Genomic DNA, 21,358 nt, shown 5'->3' with positions numbered 1-21,358 from the left:
TTTGTTATGACATCCTTCGATTCTTTTTTAGGTAAGTCTCAAAGGTTAAGGTCATATAATTACCGGCCCCCTAGACGCTTTCCTTTATTTCAAAATTTGTAGTGATATTTCAGCTGCTGAGACTATAATTACTGCTGAGCCTAGACCTATTTAATTTTTAATTTTATATGGAAAAGTTTCATGGGTTTTCTTTACCTTTCCTTTCATGAAGCTGAAGTCGATATAGCCTAAACGTTTGAGAATTTGAACAAGATAGAAAAAGATCTGTTTAATATTAGGCCTATACCTTTTCTTACCTACAAGTAGCACTGAACTGAAGTGCAGAGAAATAATGATAAACATGTAGGTAAGAACGTACTTAAATAGTTGACTATTAAATAATAAATAGCCTAGCCCTATATAGGGAATTTGAAGAGGGTAGAACAGCAGAGAGGGCCCAATGTAAATTCCCTTGTCTCAAGTTCATTGACCTTAAATGAATTTCAGGTGACTCAGCAATGGTGACTTCTTCAGGAAGTGCAAGTGACTACAATTTTAGTTTTGAAATGTGTCAGAAGTAGCTTATTTGTTTGTTTGTTGTAGACAACGATTCATGTCTCATATTGACAATATGTAATGCATCATACCAAGACATGGTTCAAGGGTTCTGCTCTGAAAGGCACCACAGATGTTAAAAGATATTCAACAAAACAGAATACATCAGTAAACTATACTGATATCACTAGGATCACAAATGTAAAGTTCAAATATAAGGTCCATCAACATTTATTTTTGTTGGTATGTGTACACAATGTAGACATGAGCTGAACTGACAGATGTACAAAAAGTATCTGATGTTCTGGGTTGAGAGGTTACAATCATTGATCTTTATGATCGGCCAACCACATTCACAATACCACGTAAGGAGGGTTCATATATAAATGGTGTAGTAATGCTAAAGATACAAAATGGACAACAATAATGGACAATATTTTTCCCATTACAGTTTTGCCAAACTTTAATTCTGAGTAATAATACAGAGATATCTAAAGATATCTTTAACAACAAATCTTTGACCAACTGTGAAAATGGCAGCCCCTTGACTCTTGCAGTACTGTCAGTCCCTGCATACAGTAAGTAACAGCAGGTAAATCACATGTCCTAATGATGTCATAATATTCATCCCCACACAACAAGCTGAAATGCATTTAAATATGGCAAGAGCTTCATTTCATTTAAATACACATTTATAGAACAGTTGTTGCAATTGATGGCCATATTTGATTTTTGACTGCTATGGCCAGAATCTAAATATTTGTCTTGGTTTGCATGTGCTTTGCGAGATTCCCATTAAGAAAGGCACTATTACATCAGCCAATGCACAACGGAGAACTTACTCCGTCTATTTTAGGCCTACTTTTTCCCTTATGTTAAAACCTAAGAATTTATCCAACCAGAATTTTTTTTTTATTATTCAGTTCATCATCAAGACAGCATTAGAAGTTAATTTGGACACTAAAAAGAAATGTTAAAAGCAACAACAACAAAAAAACTAGCAAAACTACAAAATTCTTGCACATGCATAAAAAAAGTGCTAAAAAGTCAAATAAAACACTTTTCCACCATCATGCTGAATGGTTGTAAGCATTTCAGACAGTTTGATACAGTACGATTATAATCTGTTCCTACACTTGGATTTCTCACTACATTTAGCAAACCATACTCAGGACAGGAGAATCATGCTGGTGGAACGGTTTTATTGGCATGAGACTTACAACTGCTCACTTGTCAGTTGTCAGTTGTAAACCTAGCATCCTTCCCTTTGTTTTCTGGTAACCGTTCAGCCTGATGGTGGAAAAACTAGTACAGGGGCCGACGGTTGCATGAACCGCTAAGACTAGTCTTACAAGTTAGTCATCAAATGTTTTTCTTTAAGACTTTTTAAATGATTAAAAGTCAAAAATTACTTAATGATTTTTTCAATTTAAGGTTGATTGGCCTAATTTGATACCGGAAAGTAAGACTAACTGCTACTGGGTCATACTAGACCTTAAGACACTGTCTTAGCATAATGTTTATGCAGCTGGCCCCAGGTTTTGTAACGTATATACGTAAATACCCTAATACTTAAAGTGTAAATACCTTTACACTGATAGGCAAAGCTTCTGATTTAATGTTTAAGGTGCAGTTTCAGGTTGTCTCAATTTAGCTTTTTAGAGGCACAAATAACAAGAAAAATAATCGTACATTACCAAAACAAGAATTCGCTTGTTAAGTCGGACACCACGCATCACCATTTCTGGATCCAAATGCTCATCAAATGGCAAAAGCAAACAACAAACAATGCTAGCTCACGGTGTGTGGTTATACTACTGAACAATCACAATCCTAACCTTTATCTCTGTACCGAAATCTCAGATGGCCAGACAGTGATTCATCTTTTATGAATCGTTAAAATATTGGTGCCTGGGACACTGTGAGCCCAGAGATAGTAGTGTTCGCCACAAGTGTTTAACTTAGCTTAATTTGAATAAATATTGCTCATAAACGTCTGTTGAGATAGTACTCAATTGAAATGTATAGATCCTTGGACCAAGAAACAGTATTTCTTGTGTCACGAGTCATGACTTAACAAGCGGATAGTCAGTGTGAGGGGACTGACATCAGCTCTTGGCGTTGTTTATGTTTCAGGCTCAATACCTAGCTTAATACATCACATATTAAAGTTGCCTTTTTATCTTCCCTCTCTTTTTAAAATTCAGATTCAGAAAAGTTTGCTGTTGTTGTCTAATCTTTCATTTTATCCGAGCTGCTCTCTTCCTTCTCTCTCTCTTCCGAAGAGTAATGTTGCAACGTCTGGTGTCTGTTTCTAGACGGAGCATCTGGAAAGCGTTGTCCGCAGTCCTCGCAGGCATACGGAAGAGCGGATTTGTTCCCATCCCCACTTAACTGCTCTTTTCTAGCTGGACTCTTCCCTTCCATTTGCCGGAGATGAATCTGGTTGAGACTGGAGGCTTGAATTCTCTGGAATTCTGAAACTGTGGACGACGCAGAGGCAGCCAGACTGGGCCTGCCCACAGAGTTGGGCTCCGTCACGATCCCGTGAACCGTGCGGTGATGAAAGCGGATGCCGGAGCGGTTCGAAAAGCTCTTCCCACAGAGGCCGCACACGAAAGGCCTCTCGCCGGTGTGGATGCGAGTGTGGATTTTCAAAGCCCCAGACTGAGTAAAGCACTTTCCACACTGACCGCAGCGGTAAGGTTTCTCCCCCGTGTGAATTCGCTGATGCGCTCTTACCCCAGCCAGGTGAGGGAAACCCCTCCCGCAATAAGAACAGGTGTACGGCCTCTCTCCGGTGTGAATGCGCCGGTGAATCTTAAGTGCCCCGGACTGGCTGAAACTCTTGCCGCAGTCGGTGCAGATGTACGGTCGGGCGCCAGTGTGCACGTTGAGGTGGATGCGCAGATTGCTGTGCGAGTTGAACGCGCGTCCGCACTCGGCGCACAGGAAGCCGCCTGCTTTGGATGCATGCTGAGTTCGCTGGTGCTGCAGTAGTTGAGACGGCCGCGGAAAAGAGGCGTTGCAGTGCATGCACGGGAGCTGCTGCAGGCCCTCCTGCTGAGCGTGGCCCTGCTGATGCCGCAGGAGCTCGGCGCAAGTGGGGAAGGAGCGCTGGCAGGACAGGCAAGGGAACGTACATGATGTGCAGGTGGTGAGCGGGCAGTGATGGTGGTGGTGATGGAAGTGGTGGTGGGCAACATGTGCCTCTGGGTCCTTTTGTTGACTTAGAATTTGGCTACAGGTTTGCAAGCCACGGTGGCAGCATAGACATGCAAATGCCTGAACAGGTGGGACACTTGTGGACTCGGGATTTGCCTGAGGGATTGGGCTGTGTGTGCTAGTGCCTTTGTCTTCCTGTTGGGGGTGACTAGATGTGCTACTGGGCTCTCTGTTTTCCTCTTCCAGAGAGAGACCCAAACCTAGACACAATCCCAGGCCGACAGGGCTGGGCTCTTTGGCCTGTTGTTGCGGGGTGGATTGTAGGGGCGAAGGTGGCTGGATCTGTGAGGCCGGGCTGGTTCTGGGTTTCAGGGTCTGGATTGAGGAACTAGAAGTAGATGAGGAAAGAGGGCAGCCAAGACACGTGCAGGAACGATGTTGAACTACAAAAGAGGGAGATGAGAATGCACAAAATTATTCAGCATAAATCAATTGAGACGAGTTTAAAAAAAAGAAGAGGCAAACATGATTAAACTAAATATGAAACTATTTCCTTGTATGGTTTGGAACTGAGAACCAGTTGTTATTCAGAAGAATATGTACTTCACTGATTGGTTACAGGAAGTAGTTAGAGCTACATAAAGTGTTTTTTTTGTATCTTTATTTATTACACCACTCTCTGGAATATTTGATTCTGTTTTTTTGTGTTATTACTGTCAAATGTTTCTGAATAATGACTGTTGTCCAGAGAAACGCTGTATAACTGACTGCTCATCCATTTTTGGGAAACCAATGTTTCATATCATATGAAATATTGGTTTCCCAAAAATGGATGAGCCTCATATCAGATAATCATGGTCCTAATCACCATGTCTGGATTTACTTTCTTTTTACAAATTATTGGATTGCATTTATGCTGCCTCTGATCTGCATTAGAAAGTCTGTGAACTTTTGTAGCAATGATAATATATTAAGTATTTTTAATTAAATGCATAATTACATTTATTATTTGCTGTATCTGTCCTGGTTGAATCAGGCAATGATCTCATCATTTGGCCACAGCTGCAGAGGCCAGTAAATTCAATAAGTAAGTGCCTCTAAAGTAGCCGGAATCAATCAATTCTGCATGTTTCGCAATCCTACTTCATGAGGATAAGTGAATTGCCATTTAATTATAACACAATTGTACTGTAGTGTGTTGTACAGTCTATTGTAATATTTACTCACCATGGCTTTCATGGTCTCTGGGCTCTTTTTCCCTTTCCTCAGAATGCAGACCAAACCGGACAGCACTTTTCACCTGGCTCTGTCTGGATGAAGTAGACTGGGGAGGATGAGAGACTTTGGGCCAAGCAGAACTCAGTGTCTCCTCAGTACGTTGCTCTCTCAGTTGATGACCAGAGACCGAAGCACTTGCTGCCATAAGGTCACCAATGAAGTGATGCATATCCAGCCATGAGCATGCACCAGCCTGCGTTAAATAATATTAGTAGTAAATAAATCATATTAGTTGTAAATACTATAACTGCAGTATATTTTAATATATGATTACAATAAATGTATACTATAATAGGGCCTAAATCAGTGGAAATCATACTGGATAAAAGAGCAAATAAATAAGAAATATATCCAACAAGCATAGGCATAACGGGGTCATAAAACAAATCGCATCATGAGAAAAGGACACCTTTAGGTACGCGTAACAAGATATGATACAAGCGTTAAGCGTACAATATCAAGCGATACATTGTACTTTATAACAAAACATTTTCATTGATCCGTATCGCATGCTATTATGCACGCCAATAAAATGCTTCCGTCTGCGTTTTTTTTATTATTTTTTTTAGTAGTATTTCTCCAAGCCATGAAACACATTACACGCCCCTTTTAAGGCTACTTTCTCGTGCTTATTTTGGCATAGCCTACTCACTGCGAGTCTGTCTTTGTCCATCTGTGGCGCGCCTTTACATAGTCGAGTGTGCAACTGTATTCATATACATTTATGATTAATGGCAGTTTTCTGTACTTAAGTGAACCGACAAACGCAGGTTAATCATAGTTGTCTCTTGACTCTACTGCCCTACTTTTTGTTACAGTCTAGAGCTGCTCATAACGCCATTTTTCCATCGACGGCAGTGTATTTCCGGGATATGAATCATGTGACTACATTCCTAGTTTCTTTACCCATACTCTGTACCGTAGTCATAGCCTACAACTCTATACAATACCCTATAGATTCAAATGAGATTAAAAAAAAGTGGATAACACTTTATTTTACAGTGTCCTTGTTACATTTGTTACATGTACTTACCATAGTAGTAACAGTAAATTATGCATATTGCATGCAACTAACCCTCAACCAAATCCTAATCCTACTATAACCCTATAGTAAGTACATGATGCTAATTATTATTACTCAAATATAAAATACACTGTAACAATGACACCTTAAAATAAAGTGTAACCAAAAAAGTGTCTTATTTTGTTCTGATTTAGTTTCTAAGGACTGTGGTATATCTATCACAGTTTTAGTTAAGAAACAAAAGCCTATCTCTTATCGTTTCTAAAATAATTATAAAGTTATCATTATAATTGTAAACATCTCTGTGTTAAATAAATTAACACTTTTGTCCAGTGCAAATACAAGCCTGAAAATTGGCATTTATTATTAATATTCTGTGATTAATATAATATATTATATAAGCTAGCAGTCCAATACAGTATCTTGAATGCTATAAAGATTTTGGTGTCTGTTACAGAGGTCTGACAAGCTTTACAGATCTCATAGCGCATGCGTCCCACTAGCCAACACAGAACAACTCTATTTTGGTCAGGATGTCACACAATTGTTTTTGATGATATCACACACCCTTTTCTGTCAGAGGTCTGTCACACTCACGAATAGTAAGAACGAAGGTGCCAGACTTGCCGCCTCTCTCATCAGACATAGGAATATATCTCTGATTTCCTGTTATAGTTGCTACATTTTGTAATTAATAGTGTGACTTAGACATTAATGGGCAAATAATGTACCCTGAAAACTGTTAATTTCCCTTTCCAGTACAATGAACAACACTCAAACTTCTTGTATCATTGTCGAGAACAAGTGATGCAGAAGAGTGATGGTGACAGTGCCACTCTACTCTGTAACATTGTCCCTTATGACTGAACCTCAACTGCATGGCACTAAGAAAAACTAAATAAAGAAGAACAATAAAGAGCTATAAGGAAACTGAATTATGGGGCCTTAACTGCTCTCTAATAGTCACAAAAGAAGTTCTGGCATTCACATGTGAATGGACATCAACAAGAATATGATGCACATGTTAATCTGCATATTCTATGATTTGTGTTTCAGTTGAATATATTTTTATATGATCGATTTAAAACATTGAATATAGAACAGTATTCTTATTTTCAATTCACATATTTTCTGAAAAGCTGTTAGACTTTATTCATATTCAACAGTGCATTCATAGGATTCGGTTTCTTTATAACATGATGTAATGAAATGTTGTTTGCGCCACATTATAGTGCACCTAAATTTAACTCAATTATTTCAAGGCATGCATGTAGATAATATGTTTGGTCACTAGATGGGGCCATGAAGACAGAAGTTGTTTACTCTTCACAGCCCAGCAGACACTGCCTCAGTCTATATAGCCTACTTGAATTCCAGTCCTCTTTTAGAAAAAAGCAATTTAAAAAAATTGCGCTGTAATAGCCATAACACCTTGATGTTGTTTACTTAAAGGGCCCATGGAGGGGCTCTCAATAGTGAAGAGTGGCCTTGCAGCATTTGAAATTTGCACATCTCTCCAGATTTTTAAAGTGCTACACAGAAGTGTGCACTAATGCCTATCAGGATGTTTATTTAAAGCGAATAAGTGTGCTTTTCTCATCATTGCACTCCAAATAACTGTAAAGTCCACAGCAGTTGAACTGCATAAGCATTTCAAGTTCTCCACTTTTTTTGCAGCTGGGGGAGGATGAGTGGGTGGAGGAGGCGTGAAGAAGCAGAAGACCATTTTGACATTGTGGTGAGAATGGAGGAAATGGACATGATGCTTAATTTCTGAGGCAAATAAGCAGATCAAAGTTGATTGTGGAAAAGGAAGTATAACAAAAATGGTGTAACAAAACTAACTTTACACAGATGAACTGTATTCTATGTTAAATTAATGTTCATTCAATTAATATATTATAAAGGGATAGTTCACCCAAAAATGAAAATTAGCCCATGATTTACTCACCCTCAAGTCATCCTAGGTGTATGACATACTTATTTTAGAAGAATACAAGTTATATTAAAAAAATGTCCTGGCTCTTCCCAGCTTTATAATGGCAGTGAATGGCCATCAAAGTACATCCATCCATGATAAAAGTGCTCCACACAGCTCTGGGGGGTTAATAAAGGCCTTCTGAAATGAAGCATTCGTGTAAGAAAAATATCCATTTAAAACTTTATCCACTAAAATAACTAGCTTCCTTGGATTTTTTTTAAATATAACTCCGATTGTCTTCTTCTGAAAGAAGAATGTCATATACACCTAGGATGACTTAAGGGTGAGTAATAATTCACTTTACATAGAAATAATATTAAATACATGATTACATTTAATGAATGTATTAATACTCACCTAAACATTACGAGGTTGTATTAAAGGTGTTAGCAAATTGTTTTAGTTGGCTACTTTAAATATCTAAAAGATTTCTCCATCGTATCGTCTCGCACATCCTTATATTTGTTATTGACACATATGCAAAGAAAGCACCCCGTACTGCCTCTGTCAAGCTCAAACAGACAGACAGACAGCTCGTCAGCACGAGAGGGCGGAGCTACCGATGGGCGGGAGAAAGCAACGTGTTCTCTGTATACATAGTGGAAGTGGAACGTGCCGAAGTCAGTTAATAACAGGCTGTGACTCGAGGAGTTGACATTTATCAGAGGCTCCTCTGCGACTGACATCATTCATTTCACCTGGCGTGGGAGCCGAGAATTAAAGACAGCTAAAGGGATTCTGACATGCACTTTCAGAAATGTGAGTACGAAGACTTTTTATTAATATGTTTTATTTACAGCATTTATAGCTACAGCAGAAGGAATTGGAGAATATACGATTAATGATTTTTGATTTGATGGAGTAAAACGGACAAAAAAGTATTCCTAGTCTAGCCTATGATAGCCTACGTTAAAGTGTTCGGGTTCCTATTAAATAATTAAACTCTGACATAAGCGTTTACCAAGTCATTTATTAAAATACACATACCCTGTTAAATACAACTATTTAGCTGGAAACAACGTATGTAATACTACTTTTTCTCTTTCTGTTTGTATGATTTATTTTATGACGTAAGTTCAGTGGTGTATGACCGTTTAAAAATAGACATCTCATTTGAATAAAGGATCCCCCAACAACGTAGAACTGTCAGTCACTGAGTTCATTTTACGGCTATTCGGACAAACCCCTTGATAAATTACTCCTCCCTTTTAGACTTTCAGTTCCCGTTATTAATGGGCGTGGGTCTCATTTTTATAAAGAAAAGCTTGTGAAAAAAATGATAGCGAAAAGAAAACTGTATAAGGAACTGTATAATAAACTATAAATGAAGCATTTCTACTATACACGTACAAATGTATCGTGGAATAAACCAAGTGTCCAGGAATAAACGGCAAACTAAGATTTTTTTAATGAGTAAATATATGTAGCTTTGTGTAGTGAGGGTTGCGGAATCCCCGCGAGGACACCCGCGCGCGTGACTCATTGGCCAGGGGTTTCCGACTTTGAATTTACAAGATAGAGGTGCGAGGCTATCCCAGCCACTGATGCCCACGCTTTTGGGCATTTTAGGCATTAACATCAATGTTCTGTAAACTTCGTGTGACCTTTAAAACTGTTGCGACAGATAGCCTAGTAAAACCACTGTTATTTTTTATATAGCCTAGCTATGCTAGAGTATATGAATAGCCTGTCAAGTGTGTTTCACTACCATGTAAGCGTCTGTCAAACTTCGATATAACATTCCTACATTAAACTCTTATAACTTAAACTAGTTTAGAATTCTGTTGTTACAGCATACCCCACTACTTATTTATGAACTTTGCTTAAAAATAAATTAGGGTCAAATCCCATGCATGACCACTTTTTCCTAATTTCATTTTATTTTAAATAAAATAAAATTAGAAAAAAACTAACAAAAAAACAAAAAAAACATTGACATAGCCTACATGAAACATTGGCTTGCAATTTTAAAAACAACTGTGTGATTGTGATATTCAACTCTCACTGTAACCTATACTTTAACTTTACTATTTTGTACAATATATAAATGTCATCAACTAGTCATGATAATGATTTCACCCCCTCCTACACAATGTAAATAAATCATAATTGAATGAATTATGCTACATATTGAAACATGGTGATATAACCTTAAGAATTTGTGTATCTGTCAATAATTTTTTTAAACTCCATTATTGTTTTAGCTCATTCAATATTAGTCCAATGTTATTCTAATGTTTTTCTTACACTTTCAGAAATGTAGCACTTTAGTATCTTAATTTTTCTTTTAGTATTTCTTTCATTTGAGTCTGTTATACATGCCACTGTACATTACGTACACTGTCGAGCAGTACATTTTGAGATGGTGAGCTTTAAAAAGTAACAGGCTGAGAAGTGGAGTAATTAAACTGGAATGGAGAACAAAACAAAAAAAAAAGAAGACAGATAAGAAAAGGAATGATCCTCTCGAGGTTATGCCCAGTGGAATTTCCATGCTGATTAAATCAAAGCCACCTTCCTCTTCTGAATCCCCTTTGCCATAAGAATTACTTAATGTTTTGGTGAAACCAGTTACTTTTCCTGTAAATGAATATCTCACAGAAAGCAGTTCTTCTGTCTGAGCTATATATAGATGAATCAACCGAAACACTATTATTATAATTAGGCTATATAGGCAAAACTATTATATCTGATGATCATGGAGGTACATAATATACTCTGACTAGCCCATAAAATATAGTAAAATAAGTTAGAAGTGTTTCTCTCACACTGCATTTTGGGAAAGAAATATGTGTGAGTGAAGCAGTAATTTGATTAATATAAACGAGATCTTCCTTGTTTATTTCTGGTGGCTAGATGAAGTATTGCAGCTTAACTGTGATCTATGCAGCTGATTTCGACTCAGTACTGCCACTGTTTGGTAGACATCATCTGTTCACACACCTCTAACGGGCCCCTTCAAAGAACGTATACGTCAGATCCAGGAAGAAGATGTGGTTTGCCACGAAGAGCGTAACGGAGAAAAGGAAATAGTTACAGAGAATGTGCTTGTGATAACCCTCTCCATAGACGCAGGGTTTCTGATGAAGAAGACAGGTAGACGTGACCTCACCACCTCTTTTCCAAATGGAATACCTTCCTCACGGGTGAGAGGATGAGCATTACGCTCCTTCGGTGGAAATGTCTTTCTTATCTCACGTTTGGGGTCAAGAGCTTGAAGAAACTTTCCTTCTTTCTGCTCTAGAATACGTAACTGAAGCCCACTGGAAACCTCCGATATTTGCATTCTTGTCTTTTTCAGTTTCTCTTAGTGACTAACACGAAGAAAATACATTTGTATGTCATACCGTCACCTGCTATTAAAAACGGCCATGGGGAAACCACATTACTGTAGAAATCAATCAGTTTTACTTGAGAAAAAAACTACAACAATAAATGAAGATAGATATTTAGCAAGAAGTAAATGTTTTACTTGCCTAAACAAATCTCTTACATTTGCTGTGGCATTGTAAAAAAAAATGTCTGGGATTTAATAAAAAAAATAAATAAAAAAAAACTGTTGTTCATTTAAAAACTATATCACTGTTGTTAATTTAAAAACTAAAAATATTTAATAGCATTTATTTTCATTCTGAGGTATACATATGATTATTAGTCACTACATCTAGTAAATAAAGTTCCACAATTATATTATTGTAAAATTTATTACATACTTTATTAAGAAATCTTCATAAATAATATAAACTTGATAATAGGCAAGGGTGCATGGACTCTCGCTTGATAAATCAATATCAGTTTAGAGATTTAATGAGACTACCGTTCAAAGGTTAGGGGTTGGTAAGATTTTTTTCATGTTTTTGAAAGCAGTCTAGAGTGTATGTAAAGTTTTAACTCAAAATACCCCACAGATATTTTTATATAGCATGTTAATATTGTCACTTTGTGAGGGTGAGCAAAAACACGTAGTTTTTGTGTCTGTCCCTTTAAATGCAAATGAGTTGCTGCTCCCGGCACAGAGGGCGGAGCTTCAAGAGCTTGTGTCCTTAAAATTTCAAAAACTTTTAGCCTTTTATGTTTAAACCAGAGTCAGACAATGATGGAGAGACTCAAGAAGAAGTGACAACATGTAGAATGCAACAGGACGTTTCTGAATGGTTAATTGATTAATTTATGTAGTTTATGTGTAGTTATCTTCTAGTCATTGATTAGCATATTCTGTCATGAAAATCTTTAAATCGCGTTCTCGGGGGCGGGGTTTATGCAAATTCTAGGTTTGGTGATGTCAATAACCCAGGAGGAATGTCGTGTAGTCCCAACTAGTCGTTTGTTGTAGTCCTTAAAAAGCCGTTTCTTTAAAATAAATTATCTCCCTTTCCTTTGAACTTTGAGCGTTGTAACTTTGCAGATGTTGTTTATGCTCAAACAGCAACATTACACACTAACTAAAGTTAGAAAAGTGAAATCATAATTTACCACCCCTTTAAAAAAACTATTTTCTATTGTAATATTTTTAAAACTATAAATTATTTCTGTGATGATAAAGCAGAATTTTCAGCATCATTACTCCAGTCTTCAGTGTCCCATGTTCCTTCAGAAATCACTCTAATATGCTGATTTACTGCTCAAGAAATATTTCTTATAATGATAAATGTTGAAAACAGTTGTGCTGCTGTGATACGTTTTCTGTGATTCTTAAACAGCATTTATCTTTACTTAGACTTTTCAAAGAAAAAAACATCATGATTAATATAAAAATGGTTTATTCCTGTGTCCACAGCACCGAAGGAAAAGGCGTGTTACCCTCTGCCCACAGTGAAGAAACTCCTGGAGCAGAAGAGAAAGAGAGAGACCTCCTCAGCACCCCCCTCCTGCTCTATAGCATCTTATACTTCTGGTGGCGCTGCATCTGTCCCAGTCAGTCAAAACTATTATACCTCTAAGTATGAATGTCTTGAGACTGATATAAACAGCTTTAATCATCCTCCAAAATGTTTCCAACAGGTGTTGGGATCAGTACAATCTCCCACTGTCGGTGAGTCTGAGCATCTCTGCTAAATGAGGATTTTGCTTTTAAAATGGGACTTCAGTGACATTTCAATTCTAAAGATTTCAATTCCCTTTCCTTTGCAGGAACCAGTGCAAGCTACACAGACATGGGTGCAGTTAGATACGACCGATGGGAAGTTTCCAGCATTCATCAGGCACATTCCTCCCTACAGCAGTGCAACCCTTTCTCGTTCCTGTCCAGTCCCTCCACCGCAGCAAACTTTACCCAGACTGGACAAACGCTTGCCACTGGCTACAGCCCTCAGCAGATGCAAGACTGCCAGGACGCCCAGACAACACAGCAATATGTAAGAGCTCTAAAAGTATTTGAGGTAGCATAATAATTGAAGGCTTCTTACATAATCATGTTCATTCGGTCAAGTTTGAATCCCAATCTCTGTCATTTCTCACAGTCTATAACAGAGTGCCCTGTAACTGCAGCCGGGACTGATATGACTGGGACAGTCCCCGTTCAGAGCTCAGGCATGTGTTGGCCATCTGAATCCAGAGCAGAGGATCACACAAGCCAATACGTTCTCCAAGAGTTCAGGCCCCAAATGGATATGGCGAAGCTGCAGGAGGCTCGAGTCTTCCTGCAGAACATGGATTATAGTAGAACCACCTGGCAGGATGATGATGGGGACACGTAAGTCAAAGGAACATTTTCTGCAATGTTGTTTAGGGTGGAGATATACTACCACGGATTCGGTAACAGGGGGTCAGTTGGAAGAATGATCTGTAGTTCTGTAGACTTCAAATGAGTACACTACTGTTCAAAAAATTATAGTATGCTCACCAAGGCTGCAAAAATACAGTAAAAACAGTGATATTGTGAAATATTATGACAATTTAAAATAACTGTTTTCTATTTTAATACATTTTAAAACTTAATTTATTCGTGATGGCAAGAGCTTTTGTGCTAAAGGAACATTTAATCTTTTTTTTTATCAATGTTATGCTCCTTAATGGGGTTTTTTGTGCAAACAGTGATACATTTTTCAGGATTGTTTGATGAACTGTAAGTTCAAGCATTTATTTGAAAAATAAATCTTTTGTAACTTTGTAAGAGTCTTTACTGTCACTTTTCGATCTATTGCATCCTTGCTGAGCAAAAGTATATATATATTTTTTTTAAACGAAAAAAAAAAACCTTGCTGACCCAAAATTGATTGTCATGCATATAATCTATTCTAGTAACCCCCATACATTTAGGGCTGTTTAAATGTGTAGCCTTTTATTTATTTTTATCTATTTTATGAAAATGAGTCAATGATTTTAGTAAAATTAAGTAGTTTGGCATTATCGTTTATTAGTATTTCTTAAAAAAAAAAATTATTCAATGCTAATTCGAAAAACTTTTGTCACATGATGTGAGACATGAGGAGCGCCTGCCCAAAAACGTGATGATATTTATGAACGAATAATTCCTAATATTTCCATAAAAGAGTTTTTAACCCTTTTGAAAATAAAGGATTAATATGTGTACACAAAAAAAGGTTACTAAAATTTGCGACTTTTTCTTAAAAAATTTCTTGAAAAAACCAAATGAAACCAAAATAAATACAGGGAAGTCATTTTCAATGTAGCAATTTTGTATGCTAAATAGAATTTGCAGTCTTATTTAGATGCCTTCCAGTACACATACTGTCATTATGTAAATTGCTCAGTTAATGTATCCGCATTAGGTGTTTCACCAGAGGGGTCTTCTAAGGCCTTATGAGTTTCTCAACTAATGAAACCACAGCATAAGCGCAAGTCCTATAGAAAAGTGACTCTAACTGAAAACAGAAAGGTTGTTAGACTGTAAATGAAAACTGAAACTTTGTTCTTCCTCTCTTTTAGGATTTTACATATCTATACTGCGAAAGGCCTGAGGGAATATGCTTTTGCTGCTGCGGAGAAACTTCGTGGACTGGGGAAGTTGGACTCTAAAGAACACAAGGGCAAGGTGAATATCACAACAAAATACTGTTAAAGAGCCCCTCATAATAGTGTGTTTCAATATGTATAATAGTTTCATTATACTTTTCATGTAGTGTGTAAAATAACTGTTTGTGAATGTAAAAGGTCTGAAAAGTTCAAAGTGCACAATAAATAGTTATTCTATATGAACAGATTCTGAACTGCCTAAAACAAGTTGTCAGTAATTCCAGTCTTACTTCCTGAATAAACCTATGTAGGTTTGTAACAAATTGCATATTACCAGCCTATAGTCTTCACTGGCTGCCTGCGAATAACGTCTACTTTGACCCGCACTCAAACACTAGTTATAACTGATGCCTGGAAGTGTTTAGTTTGTCTTGTGTTGAGAATACAGTGTTTTCTGAGCTGCGAAAGCAAATCCACTTTGTAATACTTCCAAAGAATGAGATTGATAAGGTAAAACCAATGCCATCATTAAAGTTTGTATCAGTGTGTGTGCTAGAGCTGAGGAAGCCTCCAGAGCTGAAATTCAAATATGGTAATAGACGCTTCATTTCCGACATGCTCTAAACCAATCACAACAGACTGAGCCATCTGACCAATCAGAGCAAAGTAGGCTTTCAGAAAGGAGGCGTTTAGAGAGACTGAATCCTCCTTTAATTGAGCCATTTCAAGTGCTGTGAGAAAAGAAGTGATGTTACAATGCTTTTTCTGACCTTGGGTGCATGTAAACCTATTGTAGGACACATTTATGATGCCCCAGGGAATTTGTATTATTATTAATGCACTCACTGACTTTTTGTTCCTTTGTATTCAAGACTGCTTTGCTGGTGGCCGTAACTGCTAATCAACCAGATATAGTCCAGGATCTTCTCTCTCTCGGTGCGGACATCGGCATCTGTGACGTCAACGGTCAAACTGCGCTCCATCTGACTGCCACCTACGGTTTCCCTCGTGTCATGGAGGTGAGTGACCACCCATATATCAAATCATTCAAAATAACAAAAGCACGCATCAAAACCACTATGATTTTATAGGTTCTTCTCTTTGCTGGACTGCCAGTGGACCTGGAGGCTCGTAATTTTGAAGGTATAAACCTTTTCTCTATTAAGCATCACATTTACATCTGAGGAAACAATAATATACAGCTCTTGCTTCTGCTAACTTTAGGTCTGACTCCTCTGCACTGTGCAGTGATCTCTCACTGTGCCACGATGAAGGCTATAAATGCCTCCTCCTCATCCTCAACATGGCTGGTCGATGGCGGTCAGACTCAACTGATGTGTTTGCAGCTTCTTATAAATGCTGGGGCTTCAGTTCTCAGTCAGGTACTCAATTTAATCGCTTTTTAATGTTTTGTATTTTCAATACAGTTTTAATCCCAATGGTAATGAAGTAATGTGTTCATTATTGCTAAAGGACCCCTTGGTGGATATACAGATAGAGCAGAGACACCCATTAAATAATACATATTATAAAACATTAAGCCAGGCACATAATAACATGTAAAGTAACAAAATAAAGCTATTGATGTATAATATACACCACTGTTCAAAAGTTTGTTTGTTTTTTTTATATAATATTTTTGAATATTTTTGAAAGAAGTCTTTTATGTTTAACAAGGCTGCATTTATTTGATCAAAAAGACAGTAAAAACAGTAAAATTGTGAAATACTATTACACTTCAGAACAGACTGTTCTCTATTTTAATATATTTTAAAATGTAATTTATTCCTGTGATGGAAAACAGGTTTTTTTTTAAGTAGAAATCTTGTAACAGTATAAATGTCTTATGTCACTTTGATCAATTTAATGCATCTTTGTTGAATAAAAATGTTAATTTATTAAATATCTAACTGACACAAAACTTTTGAATGATATACTATATCAAACATATTTTCCTAAATTAATTAGGCTTCTACATAATGTGGAAGGGACAGTGAAATATCAAATAAACTTGTTTAGCTTTTGCTTACTTGCTATTTTATAATAATTAATATTTTAAAATAAACAAATGTTTTTTTCCCCGACAAAACTTATTTTTAAATCAATATACAATTGGTGGGCACCTGTTGAAGGAACTGTTGTTGTTGTTGTTGTTTTTTCTTTACATGGTGTAATATTGCAAATTACAGTTACTGACATTTACAAATGATAGTAGATATTTATAGGTATAGGAAAAGACAAGATATATTTCCCAAATGTTCCTTTCTGACAGAAAGACAAACAATTGATTTTGTCATTGTTCCATATAGCGTGGTTTCGTTCTGAGAATGCCGCAAAAGGAAGAAACCTCATTCATGCCACGGCAGCTTTGATGTCGCTTCAGTTTCACTTTGTTGACAGACTATGCCTCTGTCTTTTTCAGGAAATCAAAAGCAACAAGACCGTTCTTCACCTGGCAGTGAAGGAGGGGAATATCCATCTCGTGCGCTTCCTTCTAAACCTCCAACTCTCCAATATGCAAGCATTCATCAACATGAAAGTGAGAAACATGATGACGATATTGTATTGACTTTCATTTACCTACGAAATCATACGTAGGTTTATCCAGACGCCTCGTGTCGCATTAATCGCAGCCTCTGTGAAATTTAGACCAACAGAACTATTGTAGGTGTAAACAAGAAATTAAAGTTGAGTAACTTGCATTTTTTAGACAAAATATTGCTAGTTATTTTGTCTGTTTTTGCTCTGCCAGCAGAATTAGTTTTGAACAAAGCCAAAGCTTATTTAAAAGGATATTTCACCGCTGGAAAGATGAATGTGTATTTAAATTGGGTCATTTATGTAGTAGAAATGTGAAATTATTTTAGAAGTTGGTGCCTTCTATACTGAGAAAAGCCAGAAAATGTATTTTTGGCTCATGTGGATGAAAGACAACAACTCCCAGAATGCACTTGCTTCGCTGCCCTACGAGGACACTCCCAAGCCACGCCTACCGGTTACAGAGGGCAGTATCGGAAGAAATGATACAACTAGGGCTACTAGTTGACTCGAAACTGAAAAGACGCCGTTTTATCGTGAGATCCCACCCCCTATGGGTGGGTTGAAAACATGCAGAACTAGCTCCTACTACTGGCTGTAGTCTCTAGCCTCTGGCCCAAAAAGCCTCCGATGACGCAAAATGACGATTTTTGCGTCATCTGAGGGTTTTTTTCAGACACATAATACAGAAATCTCTCTTCTCAGGGAGACATTCGAAAAATAATACCAGGTTTCTACTGATACAAAGCTTAATGCTAATCGGTGACGTATCCCTTTAATTGCTGCACGTCTCAGTCTAAACAACAAGATGTAGAGACGTTTCGTTACTAATTGAATATTTTTGATCCAATCGGTAAATTGAGTGAATTGAATCAGTGAAGTCACCTGTTAATTTCCCGAATGAATCAGTGGAGTTTTTAACAAATCGGCTGAGTGACCCACTCATAAATAGGCTACAGTAATTTGTTTTGTTCCTGAATGATTCCATGTTTTTGAACAAATCGGTTGAATGATTGACTGAATCACTCATAAAAAACACCCATTTCCTTCCTGAATGATTCAGAGTTCTTTTTTATGAATCAGTTGTGTGAACTACCCAGTGACTCACTCATACTGTAATTCATATAGTTCCTGTATGGTTCCCTGTTTTTGGACTAATCGGTGGAATTATTCACTGAATCACTTATAAATACAACAACAAGAGTTTTTCGTTCCTGAATGATTATAGTTCCTGTATGATTCCCTTGTTTTTGAACGAATCAGTGGAATGATTCAAGGAATCGCATAAAAACAACCCGTTCCTAAATGATTCAGAGTTTTTTTTAATGAATCGGTTGAGTGAGCGACCCAGTGACTCACTTTTAAATACGTTATTTGTTTAGTACCTGAATGATTCCCTGTTTTTTCAGTGAATCAGTTAAGTGAACGACTAGCATAAAGAATTATGTTTGAAGGAATTGATTGAATGGATGGATGATTTAGGGTGGCATGGTGGCTCAGTGGGTAGCACTGTTGCCTCACAGCAGAAGGTCCTCGCTTTGAGCCCTGGCTGAGCTGTGTGGGATTTGCATGTTCTCCCTATTTTCCCTGGGTGCTCCGTTTTCCCCCACAGTCCAAAGTGTGTGAGTCTCAGTGTTGGGTTGCGTCAGAAAGGGCATAAGGTGTAAAAAGCTGTGTGGATAACACTGCTGGGGCGACCCCTGACGGGACCACTGTAGTAACTGTGCAACTTTCAGAAAGAGTCACTGAAAAATAACCACCACCTGTCTGGAGCAAGCAAACACAGACAAGGCAAGGCAAGCTCAGCGCCAAGTCGCTCGGCCAATAAAATTCATGGACTATATATGTGATTTAAGCATCACTACATTTATCCCATACTATAATGAACTCTGGTACACATAAACTTAAAGCGTACAACAGTGTGACATCATTATCTATATATTGTCTGTCTCCTCTCAGGCTCACGGACACACTGCCCTACACATGGCCGCAGGGCTGCACGGAAGCCCCTATCAGGAGGAACTGATCCGGCTTCTGCTGAGTCGTGGTGCTGATCCCAGCATCCGCAACCTGGAGAACGACCAGCCCGCTCACTTACTGCAGAGCGGAGACAGAGGAGAGAAAGTGAGAGGCTTTTATTTAATAACAGCCAGTCTGCAAGGAATCATGTGTACAGTGCAAACCATAAAAAACATTCTCTTGTACAGTTTGATCGTGGCTCCATTGTTTTGTAACGTCATGGAATGAGAAGAACAGAAAACACACTAGCTGACTCCAATTTCCTCTCGCTCTTTCTCTCCCTCAGCTCAAGCTCATCTTGAAGAAGAAAAGTGCCTCCTCTAGGCGGCGTTTTACATCCTTACAGGACCAAGAGTGACTAGGACTGATCAGTCCCAGCGTTCCCCACCTTCTCCAATAGAGGTCTAGAGCAAATAACAGTACGCACATGAAACATCAGTCTTGATAATACGATTAACTATTCACCATCAAGATGTAGATAAGAACAATTATGGATTGAATGGACCTTTGTCAAATAATTTATACCAAAAAGAGCTTTTAAAATGAACCCAAACACAGTCGTCCTAGACTGGAATGAATCTAGATCATCTCTGGAGAGGGATGGGTTTATCTTCAGTATCCTTTTATGAGGATTTTCACCTATTGCATCATTTTAGCATGACAGTATATCTTTTTTTGAAGGATCATTCATCGATTCTGTACCATAAAGCTGCTTCCCAGTTTATTTAAATGCTGAACATCAGCATTTTACTATGTTCCTGAATGGAGATTTCAATGAAATCATCAGGATGACTGTCAGTGTACCAGTCAAGTTTCCACCTTCAATTATAAACCATATTGGTTTGCTTACATGAACTTTCATGTACATCACTGTATCAGTGAGATATTTTTTATTTGTTTTTTGAAGTATTTATATGGCTTTTGGTTAGTGTGTGTTGCATATTATTCTCTGTGCTCTTGTTCATGTTACTTTCACTCAGGGGGAAAGGTCAGTTATTTATTTCATTGTTTGATGTGAATGACAGCAGTTCTCTGTGTAATGCACTTTTCTCAGCAGCACACTTGATGTCATAGTTGTCCTTACAGGAGATGTGTCACCCGACCATGTATGTGAATACGTTATTTTCATGAGTCATATATGAGGGGGTGAAATGTCAAGGGGGTTCTGAGGTAGGAAGGTACAGTAGTTTTGTCTTCAAGACCTTTCAGAATCAAGTCACAATCATTAATATGATTTAACAATATTAATTCAGTGGAATAGTAAGGAAGTGTTTTTGTATGTGGGGATTGTGTCCATCTTGTATCAAGATTTCAAACGTTGGAGGTTGTTGTTGTTGTTGTTGTTGTTGTTGAGTCAGAGACATGCATGATTCACCATGATGTCCCTATGGAAATTCAAATGAGGGAAAACACACGCTAATGTCACTTTCTTGTAAAACAAAGAGAGGACTGGGGATTTATGAGAATTAGTTTGAAAACAAAGTGCATTCATTTATGAAACTTTTCTCAATGTTTTAATAAATATCTCAAACACTTAATGAATGAAACCATCTGACAAAACCGAAATCTGTGAGAATATGAAGTAGCATTAAAATCTGCTTGATTGAATGTACGTTTTACAATATTGTTTATGAAGAGTGATATCTTATTCATGTATTTCTGCAAATTATTATTGTTTTATTAATGTGTTTGTGTGTTTTGCATTATGCCAACTGACCAAGCCAAACTAAGTAAAGCTAATCAAAGTAAAAACCAAGAATGAACCTCTATAACTCAGGATCTTTTTTTGAGACAAATGTCTTTGGTATATGACTAATATTTGGATGAATAATAAAAACGCATTTTCATATAACCGTATCGAACTCATCATTATGACTGCTGCTTAGTCATACTCAATTACTTCA

At 37.5% G+C, this 21,358-nt stretch overlaps 2 protein-coding genes across 4 annotated transcripts; one reads left to right on the top strand and one right to left on the bottom strand.

Moving 5' to 3' along the window:
- Positions 1–749: 749 nt before the first annotated feature.
- On the bottom strand, positions 750–5,857 carry LOC309483378 (uncharacterized protein). Its single transcript, XM_082149196.1, has 3 exons — positions 5,630–5,857; positions 4,927–5,170; positions 750–4,142 (listed from the first exon to the last, which is right to left on the bottom strand). The coding sequence occupies exons 1-3, from the start codon at positions 5,648–5,650 to the stop codon at positions 2,767–2,769; spliced, it is 1,641 nt and encodes a 546-aa protein (XP_082005322.1). The 5' UTR covers positions 5,651–5,857; the 3' UTR covers positions 750–2,766.
- Positions 5,858–8,398: 2,541 nt separating this feature from the next.
- On the top strand, positions 8,399–21,306 carry nfkbid (nuclear factor of kappa light polypeptide gene enhancer in B-cells inhibitor, delta). 3 transcript variants are annotated; one of them, XM_082149197.1, is made up of 12 exons: positions 8,399–8,741; positions 12,760–12,896; positions 12,984–13,014; positions 13,113–13,336; positions 13,442–13,674; positions 14,871–14,976; positions 15,770–15,916; positions 15,989–16,040; positions 16,122–16,279; positions 17,320–17,436; positions 19,395–19,559; positions 19,741–21,306. In XM_082149197.1, exons 1-12 carry the CDS (start codon positions 8,726–8,728, stop codon positions 19,810–19,812), a joined length of 1,458 nt encoding a protein of 485 aa, XP_082005323.1. In that variant the 5' UTR covers positions 8,399–8,725; the 3' UTR covers positions 19,813–21,306. The 3 variants fall into 3 exon arrangements, with proteins under 3 accessions (XP_082005323.1, XP_082005324.1, XP_082005325.1); XM_082149198.1 differs by lacking the exon at positions 8,399–8,741 and adding an exon at positions 8,769–11,078; XM_082149199.1 differs by lacking the exon at positions 8,399–8,741 and adding an exon at positions 8,771–11,128.
- The last annotated feature ends 52 nt before the right edge of the window (positions 21,307–21,358 follow it).

The sequence above is a fragment of the Leuciscus leuciscus genome (genome assembly GCF_965113295.1).
Source record: "Leuciscus leuciscus genome assembly, chromosome: 20".
In the NCBI taxonomy this organism is placed as follows: Eukaryota; Metazoa; Chordata; class Actinopteri; order Cypriniformes; family Leuciscidae; genus Leuciscus; species Leuciscus leuciscus.
This window is presented reverse-complemented; position numbering and strand designations above follow the sequence as displayed.

Excerpts from the sequence above, each read along its gene's own strand:
- LOC309483378 (XM_082149196.1), bottom strand. The coding sequence starts at position 5,650 with ATGGACAAAGACAGACTCGCA. Across the intron at positions 5,171-5,629 it reads TGGACAAAGACAGACTCGCA|GCTGGTGCATGCTCATGGCT; the intron begins GTGAGTAGGCTA and ends TATTTAACGCAG. Across the intron at positions 4,143-4,926 it reads CAGAGACCATGAAAGCCATG|TTCAACATCGTTCCTGCACG; the intron begins GTGAGTAAATAT and ends CCTCTTTTGTAG.
- nfkbid (XM_082149197.1), top strand. Across the intron at positions 15,917-15,988 it reads GTTTCCCTCGTGTCATGGAG|GTTCTTCTCTTTGCTGGACT; the intron begins GTGAGTGACCAC and ends ATGATTTTATAG. Across the intron at positions 19,560-19,740 it reads GCGGAGACAGAGGAGAGAAA|CTCAAGCTCATCTTGAAGAA; the intron begins GTGAGAGGCTTT and ends TCTCTCCCTCAG.